Source organism: Rhamphochromis longiceps, linkage group LG8 (assembly GCF_057381845.1).
Source record: "Rhamphochromis longiceps isolate RC_006_pf linkage group LG8, R_longiceps_female_GT1.1, whole genome shotgun sequence".
Lineage (NCBI taxonomy): Eukaryota > Metazoa > Chordata > Actinopteri > Cichliformes > Cichlidae > Rhamphochromis > Rhamphochromis longiceps.
Genome location: NC_140564.1, coordinates 25,973,610 through 25,988,830, shown reverse-complemented (window position 1 = coordinate 25,988,830; position 15,221 = coordinate 25,973,610). Strand labels below are relative to the sequence as shown.

The 15,221-nt window shown below is 40.6% G+C and overlaps 2 protein-coding genes across 2 annotated transcripts in view; one reads left to right on the top strand and one right to left on the bottom strand.

The window, feature by feature from the left end:
* Positions 1–7,416, bottom strand: part of mta3 (metastasis associated 1 family, member 3) — a 29,411-nt gene extending 21,995 nt beyond the window's left edge. Inside the window, exons 1-3 of the mRNA XM_085416743.1 lie at positions 7,154–7,416; positions 4,962–5,029; positions 3,835–3,928 (exon numbers count right to left, since the gene is read on the bottom strand). Of these exons, the coding sequence (XP_085272869.1) occupies positions 3,835–3,928; positions 4,962–5,029; positions 7,154–7,181 (190 nt within the window). The 5' untranslated portion in view covers positions 7,182–7,416. The remainder of the gene's footprint in view (positions 1–3,834; positions 3,929–4,961; positions 5,030–7,153) is intronic.
* Positions 7,417–8,831: 1,415 nt separating this feature from the next.
* On the top strand, positions 8,832–14,789 carry kcng3 (potassium voltage-gated channel, subfamily G, member 3). The gene is made up of 2 exons (XM_085416742.1): positions 8,832–9,651; positions 11,137–14,789. Exons 1-2 carry the CDS (start codon positions 9,035–9,037, stop codon positions 11,780–11,782), a joined length of 1,263 nt encoding a protein of 420 aa, XP_085272868.1. The 5' UTR covers positions 8,832–9,034; the 3' UTR covers positions 11,783–14,789.
* Positions 14,790–15,221: the final 432 nt, after the last annotated feature.

Genomic DNA, 15,221 nt, shown 5'->3' with positions numbered 1-15,221 from the left:
TTTTTTTTAATTTAACACAGAAACATCTCATTACTAAAGTTAAGTGATGTCATAAGCTTAGTTAATGTTAAAACAGATGTGCCTGATTGCACCATATCCAGTACAGAAGAGTAGGAATGCAGTCTGCTGAGATTTTAAAGCATCTAAATGCTGTGTGTTTACAGTGGTCCACAGGCTTAATAAAATATAAAGTTTGATACACGCAGACTGTACAGTGCCTGCTGAATTGAGGCAAAAATGTACAGCTGTTATTTCTCTTTCGCTTCTTTCAATGCAACATCCCCCTTGGCTCAGTCTTAACAGCTGGAGGACACTTCATACAAACCATTACTCAACTAGACTAAACACAAAGTTTTTCTTCTATTTTGTTTGAGTTTGTTTTTGTCCTCCCACATGTTCTGCTGTCATGTTGATCAGAAGATCATTTCTACCTGCGCTCCTGACTCCTGGCTGGTTAGTAGACAGTTATACCGGCAGTTACTGAGAAATGGACATCTTAAGTTTATAAGAATCTTAGGTTGGAAGAGCATTCGAGATACTTCTAACCATCTCTTACTGTGTGATCACCGCTCTGGAGACTCAGTTCCTTCCTTTGTTGGTTATCTTTTATCTGGGGCTGCCCAAAATTGCACAGCATACCCGGCTTCACACAAAAAGACAGAGCCACACATCTGTATCTTTCTACCTTCAACTAAAAAGTTTTCAGCTATGACTCTTACATAAACTTTCGTCCTGTAAAAATCAAATTTAGTTGCTGTTCTTTTGTTTTCCCTCTGAAATAATGTCAAACATAAATTAACTGGGTTTTTTTACGCTGCACTAGGCTGCCATAAATTTTTTTTTTATATTTTTTCTCGATTTTCTTCTGACCAGCTGGCAGACGAAGGACACCAAACACCTTGCAGAACTGGCACAGCACTTTGATCAATGCTCTGTCTCTGCATACTGCAAGTTTTATCTTTTTGTTCTTGCTTTATGTCTATAAAGTCTACCTCAATCAGGATAACTGGTTTTTACCAGCAGTTCTATGACACATACACAGGGAACAGTATTTTTCCAGTCAGTGCTGAATGACGTGAATGCAGTAAACATGTTGTTCACTGGGTCTCCTGCTGCTCTTCATTGCAATCACCCACATCTAAACTGGAAATCTGCTTTGGTGGAAAGCATGTTTTTTACTTCGAGAAACTAACTATTAATGTGTTTTATTCTGGCCATTAGCCTTCTGGAATCAGGTAGTCTGCTTCCCACACTGAATAGGTGTTGCTGTGATAACACTTTCTTTTCCTTTTCACTTCACACATCCACACTCAAATTCTGTAAAATGCAGTAACAAGCAATTGAGAAATTACTGTGAAATACAAACATGAATCCCCCAAGTTGGAGTACAAATTTAAGTTTCAACGTCTCCATCTCTGGCATTAAAAACCTCTTATTTCTAGTTAAATGTGCAATTTACAAAGTTGCCAAGAGAAATCACTATTGGAAATGTCATTCTGATTGACAGAAAGCTTAATTACATTTTTTTCTGAAAAAAGAAAATCCAAAGTGTCATGTCTCAAGTTTAAAGTCTTTAAAAATTTTCGATAATTAAGTCATCCTGATATCATCTGTCTGTTGAAATTTAGCCATCACATTACATCCTCAAAACAAGAAGGTTCTGGGTTCAAATCAAGACTTGGGCCCTTTTCTGTGGTGCTTGCTTGTTCTTTCCCATAGGGGTGGGCGATATAAACGATATACGATAGAAACAATATAAATTTGGCCAACGATAGAGATTTTGACTATACCGCTCTATCGCGATAGCGCATGTTGATGTCATCAAGCTGCGCCTGTTTTGGTCGTCTGGTCATCTGCAAATTATGCCGAGAGTCATAGCAAAGAGATGAAGCACTTTTGAAATATGGGGAAAGCCAAAAACGGTGCTTCCTCCACTTCCGTAACATTGATTCATTAATGTTGAATTCTCTCGCAGCTGTTGTATTCCCATGTTGTTGCAGTATATTAATAACTAACCTCGTATTGTGGATGAATAATCTCAGTTGTTCTCCTGACTGAAGTTTGGCCCGTGTATAGCATCCTGCTATGCGATTGCATTTGTCCCTAACCACCAGAATCCCTCACGTTAACTTTTATCAAGTGGGAAAAAAGTTGGCGTTCATCCTCCAGCTTCACTGTGCTAATGTTATGCTAACATAGCTGTGTTGCTAGCAATCACGTAGCACAACATTATATACCAGGTAGTCCAACTTCAGTAACCCTGCAAACGCCACTGCTGTTTAGTTTTCTGTCTTCATTTATGTTGGAAGTGGTAGCAGAGCTGTACGTTTTAAATAGTTTCAAAAATCTCTCAGAACATGGTATGCCATGTTTAGGTGGAAACTAGCGAGCTAACTTCCTGTTAATTTCTAACTCCATTAAATTTAATAACTTCTGTTTTCATGGATGCCTGGATGTTAAACTTAATTGTTACACCTGGTAAAGCAGCAACGCTGATGATTTTATTAAAGATGAAAGAATTTAGACCGTTTTAACTCTCAGTGTTCGTTTGACTTTGGGACCTGAGGGGACGGAGTTTTGGACCCAGATTACTCAGGACCCAGAAGCTCCTCACTACGGCAGCCGTAATGCTCTGACAATCCATCAAGCAGTGCGGCTTACCAAAGTTGTACTAAAACATTTTTTAACAGATTTCTGCACGCCAAAATCAGTTCGAGGTCAGTAAGCACAACCAGAATTCATACATAAGGCGCACTCTCGATTTTTGAGAAAATTAAAGGATTTTAAGTGTGCCTTATAGTGTGGAAAATACATTATACAGAAGAAAAGAATATATCGCGATATATATCGTTACCGCACATGCTTCAAATTATATCACAATATGAATTTTAGGCCATATCGCCCAGCCCTACTTTCCCAGTACTCCAGCCTCCTCCCACCATCTAAACCATGCGTGGGCTGCGTTGATTGGTAATACTAAACTGGCCCCAAGTGTGAATGGTTTCCTGTCTCTCTGTGTCAGCCCTGTGACAGACTGATGACCAGTTCAGTCCAGGGTGTACCCTGCCTCTCAGCCTATGACAGCTGGAATCAGCTCCAGCCACTTGTGATCCTAAACTGCATAAGCGAAAGAAAATGGATGGATGGCTTAATCTTCACCACTGGTTACACTTCTGTCACATAATTGACTAGTCTAAAATATCACAACTCTCCTTAAAGGAAAAAATACAATTTAGAATACAATATTTCATAGAGTCCAAGGTGACACTGCTTGATTTGTCCAACCAACAAAGACAAGTCACTCTAAAGTTTAGCAAAACAGAAAGAACCCATCCACCCAGTTTCTTCTGCTTATCTAAATCAGGGTCACAGTTGAGCTGGAGCACATCCCCACTGCCATAAAGCAAAAGGTGAGGTCGCCAGTCACCGGGCCAACACAGAAAAACAGAAACCATTCACACTTACCCAAAAAGTTTATTCTGTTCATCTGAACATAGCGTTTTCAGTGGGAGAAACATTTCGTCACTCATCCAAGTGACTTCTTCAGTCTCCAACTTTTTGGGTTTTCCTTACCTGGATGATTGAGCATGCATCAAGACATTTACACTTACATTCCGACATAGAAGCAGTTTAGTCTCACCAATTAACCTAACCCCACTAACTGCATGTCTTTGGGCTGTGGAAGGAAGCCGGAGTACCCACATAGAACCACATGGTGAATTAGAGCACAGAACCCTCTAATGTAAATACAACAGTTTAATGTGTATTAATGCAAACACAATCTAAAGAAACTGTACTGTTTTACACAGATGATGCGTCACAACTGCTACTCACTTGCATGTTTATCTGCAAGCTGGATGAGGCTGTGGGAGATGTCTCTCCTTCTGTAGAAACAAACTACCTTGGCCTCCACGTTCCCACTGGCAGTCTAAAAGAGAGGAGAGACATCCAGGTTGACTCAAATAAGTGGCAACACCTACCTGTGCAACCCTGTAATTTCCCAAGAGACCTGGCTCCTTTGTGTACCTATCAAGCTGTGCTCAAACTCAGCCAGTATTAAATGTCGTGACTGATGACTAGATGTGGGGGTAAAAGGTTTGAAAAAGGTTTGAAGAAGAAGAAGAAAAAAAAAGAAACAACTTATACTCCCCACCTACCTGCTTCCAAGTTTGTGTACAAAAGCAAATGTATCTATATAAAAAGGGATCTGGAGTAAATAACAGGAACAACGATGTGCATATCGATGCACTAGCTAAAGCCACAAAAATGTCCATCGTGCTTGATCAAGCACTCCATTTCACCTTTACCAACACGATAAGCTTCATACAGCTTGTATTTGCAACAGCAGAGGTTTATTAAATCGTATCATGCTGCAGGGACTTCCTGTTACTTCATCATTTATGATAATTACGATGTCTCCTGTCTTTAGATTATAACATTGAGCCTCAGTACACTCTTTCAGGATGATAATGTGATCTAGCATTATTCCACCCACACAATCCGATAATGACCTGCATTTATCTGAACATCTCAGTGCAAGCATGACACAGGAAAAGCTTTTACACACCTATTAACAATGCTTGTGAAGGATTTCGAACAAAATAAAACAGGAATTACGGTAAAATGCCGAGAGAAAAAAGAGAGAGCAACAACACTGCTGTTCAAGGTTGGTATCAGCTTATAATTAAAATAAATCTGCATCTTTAGCCCAAAGCTACATGAGCTTGTGAAATGTTGATAATAGTCACCCCGCCTACACACACACAGGTGTGTCAAGTCATACTAATGACAGTTGGTAGATCAGGGAACACCTGTCTTTTCAAGCCATATTACAAACAAAGTCACAAAATCCACACAAACAATGGGAAAGTGATAGGGTGGGGACAGGAGCACAGAGGAATTCAAGGAATTCTCTAACATATTCTCACACTCATGAAAATGAAAAACGCACACATCAGTACCTTATTGAGTTCTTCTATCCGACGGATCAGGTAAGGGTTACTGGAGGAGTTCTCAAAGAATACATAGTCTGCAACAGGAAACACGCATATCATATATTTAAATATATAGACCACATGAACTTTTAAAAAAAAAAAAAAAAAAAAAAAAAAAAAAAAAAGGGGGGGGGGGATAGCTCAGTAGGTAGAGTGGTGGCCCCATGATCGGAAGGTCAGGGGTTCGATTCCCCTGAACAGCTACCCTGAGGTACCCCTGAGCAAGGTACCGTCCCTACACACTGCTCCCCGGGCGCCCAGTGGCTGCCCACTGCTTCACTGAGTGAATGGGTTAAATGCAGAGAGGGATTTTCCCCCACGGGGACCAATAAAGTACACTTTCTTCTTCTAATACATTGGCGCTACAGTAGGTCAAATCAAAGAATATGCATGTCCTTTAATCAATAAATATGTGCAAAGTTGTGACTTTCAGAAAGTGTTGCACCAGAAAAGTTAAAAGGAAAAATCTCTAGTCAACAACCACCAAGTTATGGGTGAATAAAAGTGCAAAATTATCAGTCTTTCAACCTGTTGCCATATGTTACCACACTGTTTCAGTCTGTATGAAAAAATAAATTAAAGACAATAAAAACTTCAATATGCCATTAAAAAAAAAAAAAAAGATTGCCCATGCATATAAATAACATCACCAGATGCCAGTATAGCTCTCTGGGTTTGAGTAGATGACCCATATGCCGTAAGCCTAATGCAGAAGCACTGGTTTGAATCCCCATCTTTCTTCCAGCTTATGTGTCTTCTAGACACTGCCAGTTCCCAACAAATGGGACAAATAAAATAAATGTAACAATATCTCTTTTTTTTTTTTATTAAACTTTACACAACTTTAGGTTGTGGCAAAGGCAGCATTGACACAAAGTCTGATATATTTCATTCCACATGTTCCAGACTTTTAAACGGTGAAGCGGCATATTTGTCAGAGTTGTGCATGTCATTAAAGTCTATGTATCATCATGCTAATGTGTATGATAACCCTCAGCCTCTGGGATGGGAATGTACTGCACATCAGTGTTGGAATGCTGTAAAAAGTCAAAACCAAAACAAACCTTAAATAAATGAATAAACTACAGATCCCATCTTTTTTTTTGTTTGCAATGTAGCAGCAAAATATTGACTACATTTGTTAAGACTTGTTCCATACAGGGAGAAAAACTGTACCTGAATGTACCTGGAAGTTTGTGTGTCCTATCGACAAGTTCACGGAGTTTAGAATGAGCACCTAAAAGCAGCAGAAGTTAGCCTAAAGGTGACGTGAGGGGACAATAAGCTGATGCACCTCGAAAATACCGGTTATAAAGTGCTGCAAGATATGTCATTAGACGCCTATAGTTTGCGTGGCATGTCAAGCATTAATGCAATTAGGCTACGTGGCCGTCTGTGTATGGATTTAAAGCTCAAGTATTCCTGAATAAATGTGTAAAAGCAGACGCAGCGACGCCATGCGCGGAGACAATAATTTGATGTTGAATTCCAGTAGACTGCTAAGGAGCTAGCTAGCAAATCAGCCAGCCTGCATCCCTGTTTGATAATTAATTGCCCTTGTGGTTACTGTAGGGGGTCACTTTGGCAAAACAGTTTGGCACCTGATGTTACCGAGATGGTTAAATACGATCATTAAATGCAGCAAACGAGCGCTGAGACGGCATTAATGGTAATCAGTGAAGCCATCGCTGGTGCTAACGTTAGCTAAATAAGGTCTCGTACTAATGGCTGCATGCCAGGAGTGGCAAATACAAAGGCAGCTTCAGACTGTCCGTGGTAGCATGTTAACAACCTTTGAAACACACGTCTAGTCGTGAGGTCTATCCGTGTAGAAGCCCCCTGTATCCCCTGGTCTAAGAATTCAGAAACCCGGGGAGCAGCAAACAAGTGAAAAATGTTTACATTGCCAGCTAACCATTTAGCAAGCTGGCGGCTAGCTGCTGTGGCCACGACAGACGCGAGGCCTGACCCATTTTGAATCTCAAATATACACCAACTCTCACCTTCCTGCTTCAACTTAACGCGTCCACGTTGCTGTAGCACATCCGCATCTCCACCATTAAATGCAAACAGCTCAAAATAACACAAAATAACGCCCAGAAGGTGCTAAACTGTAACGGTTTCTCTTTGATAAAAAAGATCCACATTGACATACATACCTCCGACCCGGTACATGTTGGCCGCCATTTCTGCCCTCCCAGTGTGCAAACCATAAACTAAGAGAAATGGAATAAATTAATAAAAACAATAAAAGTTACTCTCTTTGAAGGGAAAAGGAGCGACAAATTAAGATGGTCGGGACTCCGGATGTGTAACCTATCGGGAGAATTATGGCAATTCAACCCCCCCTCCTCCTTCGAGTCACAGCACCCTTTATGATACAGTTAACTCACGGCAGCCAAAAGAAGTCGGATCAACCCGAAAAACCACTGCTGACGCTGGAGGGGGCCCGCGCACGCGCAGCACAACCACACGCGGCCCACACGCGCAGACACCAGCCCACCTCAGAAAACATAAGAAAGCAGTATGTACATTATTTTTTAGGACATTTTTATATCTGTAAAGCCAGAAGTTTAAACTCGAATCTAATCATTGAAACTGAGTCTCTCTAAAATTCCTAACAAATCAGAAAGGGCTCTAAAACTTAAAAGGAACTGTTTACATGAAGAAGTCTCTGTGTTGTTGTTGTTGTTGTTGTTGTTGTTGTTGTTGTTGTTGTTGTTGTTGTTGTCTTTTACGCATCGTTACATGATCCACCTTGACCAGAGTGGACAGAATTAGAAATGAGTATGTAATTTATAATTCTAATAACTTTAGAGAAGCGAGGTTTAGATAGCTTGGAGGGATATACTGTGATATATTAGAAAAGGGATGTTAAAGATTTACCTTCCAGGCAGTAGTAAAAGTAGAAGACTTCGGAGAAGATTTATGGCTGTATTGAAGAAAGATATGCAGATGGTTGATGTAACAGTGACATAGTGAGATGAAGGCAGATGATGCTGTGGCAAAGAAGAAGAAGATTCAATATATGATTATGTTTTGTATACTTGGTGTAGACATCCATCCATCCATCCATTCCCTTATCAGGCAGGCAGAGGCAGGGTACACCCTGGACAGGTCGCCAGTTTGTCGCACGGCTAAAACATTGATGTAGATATTATTATTATTATTTTATTTTGCTATCAAATGAGCTGGTATAGAATATTTGCATTGCTAAGTTAAAACAATTACTATTTTCTTTATGTTTGTTCAAAACAAATACATAAATAAATAAAGCTGCACATATCTGCATAAATCAAAATAATAGTAAAAAAAACATTATTTGTATAATAATAATACTAGCAATAATAACAATAATAAATTATTCATGTGTGCATATATTTCTCTTGCTATTTTTTCTATTATACTTACCTCAACATAATGTATCTTTTGTTTCACAAGTCATATATAAGTATCTCTATCTATCTTAATCAAATGATATAAAATGGTCAAAATTTTAATAATGGTGCAAGCATATCAAATACAAGCTTCACATCTATTTTTTTGTCAGTGTAACAGGGAATATTACAGTGAGACATAACTAAGCTTTCTTAAACAAGAATTTTCCTCCCGGTTTTCATCATGTTTGACGATAATTTCTCATCTGCTTCCAGGAGAATCTAAACAGTATTTTATAGGAAGCAGCAGTCTCCACTGTGGACTTAAATCACATATTACGCTCTATACTCCTGTTGCTTATGGATTTTTCTCTGCGTGTGTCCGCGCGCGCGCTTGTGACATCACTGATGGGATTGGCTGGAGCTGACTGGGGTGATGAGTCTCTTCTTCAGGCTACAGAGGGAGACGGAGAATAGAGTCAATGACAGAGGGAAGAGTTAACAGTTAGCAGCCACGGACCTCAGCGCAGGGCCACCTTCACTCAAAGCGAACCACGCCCCGGGGCAGGGGAGACGAGTTCCCCAAGTGCCCAAACTCCTGCGATGGAAGGAAGAATGGACTGTGAAGAGTTCTTTTAGGCTTTCATGATTTAAGTTGTCAAAATGAAGTTCGGGAAGAGCATCTGCGTGCTTAACGTCGGGGGAACCCGGTACGCCTTCACCCGTGAGGTGATCAGGGATTTCCCTCTTCGACGCGTCAGCCGCCTGATTGCCTGCGCAACCGAGAAAGAGGTCCTCGAACTCTGCGATGACTACGATCGGGACCGGAATGAGTTTTTCTTCGACCGCCACGCTCAGGCTTTCGTGTTTATTATGTTGTACGTGCGCTCCGGCAAACTCCGATTTGTTCCCGGAGTGTGTGAGCTGTCTTTCTACACAGAGATGCTCTACTGGGGACTGGAGAGCGCGCACTTGGACTCCTGCTGCCAGAAACGCCTGGACGATAGGATGTCCGACATCGGACTGGACACACTCTCTGAGGGGGACATCGAGGATGAGCCCCAGAGCACAGGGGAGTCAGTGCAAGAGGCTGAGCTCACATGTCGCGCTAGGTGGCTCGAGAAAATGCGCAAGGCTTTTGAGGAGCCCAACTCTTCCCTTGTAGCGCAGCTTTTGGCTTCAGTGTCCGTGATCTTTGTTATCGTTTCTATGATCATGCTGTGCGCTAGCACCCTGCCGGATTGGGATACAGCCAAGAGAACTACTGTGGAGGAACACAGGTAGGCGATTGTCAAGGGTCAGTTAACTTGAAGGAATAGAAGCCCCCTCATGAAAATGCTGCCAAATGTTTCGGCGCAATGTGTGCGGATATCCTACAACTGAGACAGTCTTGTGTAAAAGTGAGCTGAACAGATGAAATCGTGTCAAATATTTGATTTTGTCATTACAAGTAGCATAAATAAATAAATATACCTCTTAACATTTGATCATGCATGAGTTCAAGGCAACGGCCAAAGTCATTGCGCACTAATATTAACCACGAGGTGGATGCATTGAGATGTTTTCTACCTCAGCTTTTTGAGTGTTTTCTAGGATGTTTGGTATAATAACATAAAAATAAGAATGACAGCAAAGCAAGATATTTAAAACATCCATGTATTACGTTGCCTGCAGGGGATTTGTTCTTGTGCTTTAGTGAATTGATGCCCCTGAACTCAATATGCCCGCTGACAAGTTTCAGGCAGCACATTACACCTTAAGCTCCTCACATGACAGCCGGACAGGCCCCCGAGGAAGCAAATCAATAGCCAATCCATAGCTTTCCCCTCTTATTTCTCCCACCCTCTTCACAGTTAGTCTGAATATGTTTACTGTCCTGCTTAGTTTACACTGCATTGCGCACATGAAGGGCAAACATCAGGTAATCATAGATTCATAATATTTGAGTGGGCAATGAGATAAAAGTAGAATGTGTACTGAGGGGATTATATAATAGTGCAAGCAAACAAAGAAATTAGGCCACTTACAGGAATCATCATAAGTCAGAGTTTTGTTTCTCTAACTTAAGCATGTAGGCGCGAAAACGTGTATCTCCATGTCTGCGTGATTTTGGCCTGTACTTTCCTGGAAGCCTGAGCTGCCCATTCTCTATATAAGGTTAGGTTATGCTCCCTCAGGCTGGACATAGTTTTGAGTTTTGGATCAGCTACAGTGGTTAAGTAGCCAATACAAGTGGCTTGTATACTTTGAGGGCAAAAGGATTCCAATTTAGTTTCATGTCATTAGATGATGCAGTTCTCTCAGTTGCTACATAATTTGGGTTGGTGCAACTATTCTGATAGTTGCTTTGCAGGTATTTTTGTCATTTCTGGGCTTCACTGCATTTATATCTAATGCAAGAATCATCATTCTCTAATTCATTTTGACTGGCCTTGCTCTGCTTGTCAATGGGGTAATTATGTGACCGTCTTTGACACAGTCTTTCTTTGAAGGGTTTAAACCCTCCCTCTGTGCAGTTTGCCGGAAATTTACTAGCCCATGTATCTGTCCTGCTGTCTTTGTTTACTTGTGCCAGGCCTGAACTGTGACAGCTTTGTTCCTTATTTCCCATCATTTAACTCCCCTTGCTTTGCTTCCTCCTTCCTCACATTTACTGACTGCCAGGCAGTATTTCATATTTCATGCCATCCATATCTCACTGTACCTCCTCTGTCATTTCCTGTTTACAGTGTGTGCAACTAATTTTTCTTCTATCTTCTCTGTAGGATAGTGGAGGCAGTGTGTATTGGCTGGTTCACGGCAGAGTGCATAGTGCGCTTTCTGGTGGCTAAAGACAAGTGGGACTTCCTCCGCAGGCCACTCAACATCATCGACGTGATTGCCATTACCCCTTACTATGTCACTATGGCGATGGCCCGGGCAGGGATGCCGGGTGCTGGGCTCGGGGTTGCTGGAGTCATACTCCGAGTCCTGAGGATGATGAGAGTGTTCTGGCTCATGAAGCTGGCCAGACACTTCCTGGGACTGCAGACTCTAGGGTTGACTCTCAGGCGCTGCTACCGAGAGATGGTCATGTTGATGGTGTTTGTCTGCGTTGCCATGGCTATATACAGTGCCCTGGCCCAGCTACTGGAACACGGCTTGGATCTCGAGACCCAGAACAGTGATTATGCCAGCATCCCTGCTGCTGCCTGGTGGGTTATTATTTCAATGACAACAGTGGGTTACGGGGATGTGTACCCGGTAACAATCGGAGGACGGGTGCTTGGGGGAATGTGTGTAGTGAGCGGCATTGTGCTCCTGGCGCTGCCCATCACATTCATCTACCACAGTTTTGTTCAGTGCTACCATGAACTCAAACTGCGCTCTGCCAGATATGCACGCAACCTGTCGGCAGAAATGCTGCGATGAACATGTCCTATCCTGCCTACCATCCTGCCGACAAAAAAAAGAAACTCTAATGACCAGAAGACCATCAAATGTTCGATGTGCCCTTTTTTCCTTCCAGATTTTATTTTGTCCAGTCTACATCCAGGTACAATAAATTTCCTAGAAAAACCCTTTAAACATTCATATATCAAACAGAAAAAAGAAGACTAAGAAAACATAACATTTAACAATTGTGAAATTCTGCAATATCTTCATGTGTTTCAGTTTATTTTGTTTTTGAAGTTATTTTTTATTTCCCCTAAGCATCAGGAAAACAAATTGTCATTATAAAAACAACTATCTGTGAACATTTAGTCAGTGCAAAATATATAAATGTCAGTGAAGGACATTGGTAAATGGCATCTTGTTTACCAGTAGAACAACATCAGTCAACAAGGCTGATACAGACAGCAAGGCAGATATGTTGGAGTATACCTACCAAAAAAAAAAAGGACAGAAAATAACATAAACCAGACATATATTAACTTAATAGTAAAACAATAAATTAATGTTTGCTTATGTTTTCAATAATTTATTCTACTCTGAGTTGACAAAACAAGATATTTTCAAGTCAGTGAAAAAATAACACAGAGCTCATATTTAAAGGTACTAAGCTTATTTTAGTCAAACACAAAATGAAACATAAATGCTGTTGTTTTAATTCCTTAACACTATTAGAATAGCTTTGCATGAATTATTGTTCAATAGGGCCTTGTGCAACCCCTCAGTTCACCCACTGTCTGAAATAAGCTGTTATAGCTTTCTCCCTTTAAAGGCACCCTCCCTTTAATCCAACTTTCTTCTGATTCGCTGTCCCTTGCAGACAGAAGCTCTGAAAGGCTGATGGCTGGGGCTTTTGCACTCATAGACAAAGCTGTGTGCTTGAGATGATCATGTTAAGTATATCTGCTGTTTTTGGTATCTCACAGATTTAAGTGTGAGCATCAGAGCAGACTAAAGGCTACTTGTACATATACACATACATATCACTATTTTTTAAACTTTGTTTAATATGAGATTTCACCAGTGCAACATTATATATGACAGAACATAAGTAAAAGAATAAAATCTATTTTAAAACAGGTTTAGATCAAAGCTTCTAATACATGATGTAGAAGTTTAAAAAAGTGTGACTATAATCAAAATAATGCATTAAAAACACTACAAATAAAAATTATATCATGTATTTACTAAGTCACATTATGTTAGAAAAAGAAAGCGCAGCCAATTGTAAATCATAGTATGTACCATTGAGATGAAGAAGATCAGGGTTAAAGCACTTCAATAGGCTGTAAAAAGAAAAAAAAAAGTGTGGAACAATGCAGAGCACCAGCACCAAAGCTTACCTTCACGAAATGATCGATGTGTGGTTGGAAGGTAAGTTCAGAGTCAACCCACACACATAAATATTTCATTTTTTCCCCCGTTTTCTGAAGAGCTCCAGCATCATTATGGGTTAAATGCAGCAAATTAGATTTAAGTTGATGTTCTGTCTCAGGCCAAAGAGCATAAAGCAGGTTTTTATTGAGCAGTAATTTGTTATCTGACAGCCAAGTTTGTAGGTTATTAAAGTCTGATCGCAGAGCCTTTTGTATGTGTAGAATAGAAGCTTTTGTTTTCATTGTCTTGAACCAACATGTTGTGCGACTCTCTTCTTAACTGCACCATACGTAACAATAGGAATACACAGATATTTATTAATTAAACGCAGACAGGTGCAGTCAATCCAGATCTGACAGCGGCTGCTGTTTACTCATATTCCCCTGGTTACAACACTGGCAGAGACGGCTGCGTCAAGTGCAACGTGTGTGTATGTTTGTGTTTGTTTGTCTGGCCATCAGCCTTTCACTTTGTCTAAGCTTTGCACACAGATGGTACAAGTTACACAAGATTGATGTGTGACCTAGATGCATCCTGTTAAACCTGTGAAATAAAGAGAAGGAGTGAACAGGGGACTGCAAAGTGGGGATGGAGGAGTTAAACAGAGGGCTTAGTTTGGGGGTCTGTGGGGGGGAGTTAAGCCGATGATAATGAAATATGGAGACAGGTCACCGAGGACTGCAAGGTGGCAGACAATAACACTGAGATAGATATGACAGAGCAGATGGAGTGTGAAAGTGAGCATAAAAGATTCTGGGCAAAAATGTTGGAATGTGGTTCAAACCCGAGCACGAAGAATTCGCTTCTCTGTTTGCCAGTGAATGTAAGGCATTTTGTATTTCTGTGTCTCCAAGGCAACATCATCCTCCAGCATGTCAATCATAATTGTGGTTTGATTTGTGTGCACGCAAATAGGCTACATCCACGCACACCTCCTGGCTGGCACGCAGCTTTTTTGTCCTAGGATTATCTGGAATATCACAGCATCAGAGCGATTATTTAAAATTACCAAAAACAAACGTACAGGGGGAAAAAAATCAAGTGTAGAGGGAAAAAAAAAAAAAGAACAATGGAGGCTGTCAATGTCATGGTTCTGACATTCATGATTCAGACATGTTTGCACGGTTTGCCAAGATGATACGATTTGTTGAAGAGACACATGATCCAAACAAACAAGTCAACACCTCTCCCACACAACAGTCTTTCTCTGCATCTCCTCTCCTCTTCCTCCTGTTGCCATCAACAATCCTCTTTTTACACACACGCATCAAAATCCTGCTCTTCTTCTTCTTGCAAAGGAAATTTAAACAATGTTCACTGTGTCTTTGTACTGATAGTAGTCTACATATGTTAAATCCTCATAATCTGTGCAGCCCTGTATGTATTTAATGTGTACTGTAGACACCTCCGTATCCTCGTAGCTGCTATTGATGTGCTTTTTAAGTAGTTGCACAATTGAATTAAACACAATCAATATTTTATTACCTACCTTCCAATGCATTATTCATGTAGCATAGCTTTTTACCAGTGAAGTTTGGCCAGGCCTGATTGAAACCATCAATCAAAACATTTTCATCAGTACACTCTGGAGTTGTAATTAATGTGATCAATGTACGAGCTTTTGTAATAAAATTACTCTTTGCAAAATGCCTCTGACTGTCTAATAGTGTATTAGAAATCAGATTGAGCCAGAAAAATAGTCTGATCTCAGTGTCATGTTCTGAAAATTATCAGTCTCAATCATCAGCTCTCACAATATTCAAACTCATGATATTCTTAATTAAATTAGCAGAACTAAAAATTGACCTCAGGACGTGATCAGTGAAGGTGCGATTTTGAAATATTCATGCAATGATCGCAATACCATTTAAACCCTTCTCCCATTACTTTGTGGAGGCAGTGGGAATGTAACATTTAACCCGAGGAACATCTGAGCCTGTTGGCAAGGTCATTTAGTGCACTCATTGGATTCACACTGGAGCGATCATTGCACTGCAGTCTGGTTCACAAAGTACTGCCATGAGGGTAAAAATATCTAATC

Bases quoted from the DNA above. Each gene is read 5' to 3' on its own strand.
- kcng3 (XM_085416742.1), top strand. From the start codon at position 9,035: ATGAAGTTCGGGAAGAGCATCTGCGTGCTTAACGTCGGGGGAACCCGG. The intron at 9,652-11,136 runs GTAGGCGATTGT...TCTTCTCTGTAG, and splicing joins ACTACTGTGGAGGAACACAG to GATAGTGGAGGCAGTGTGTA.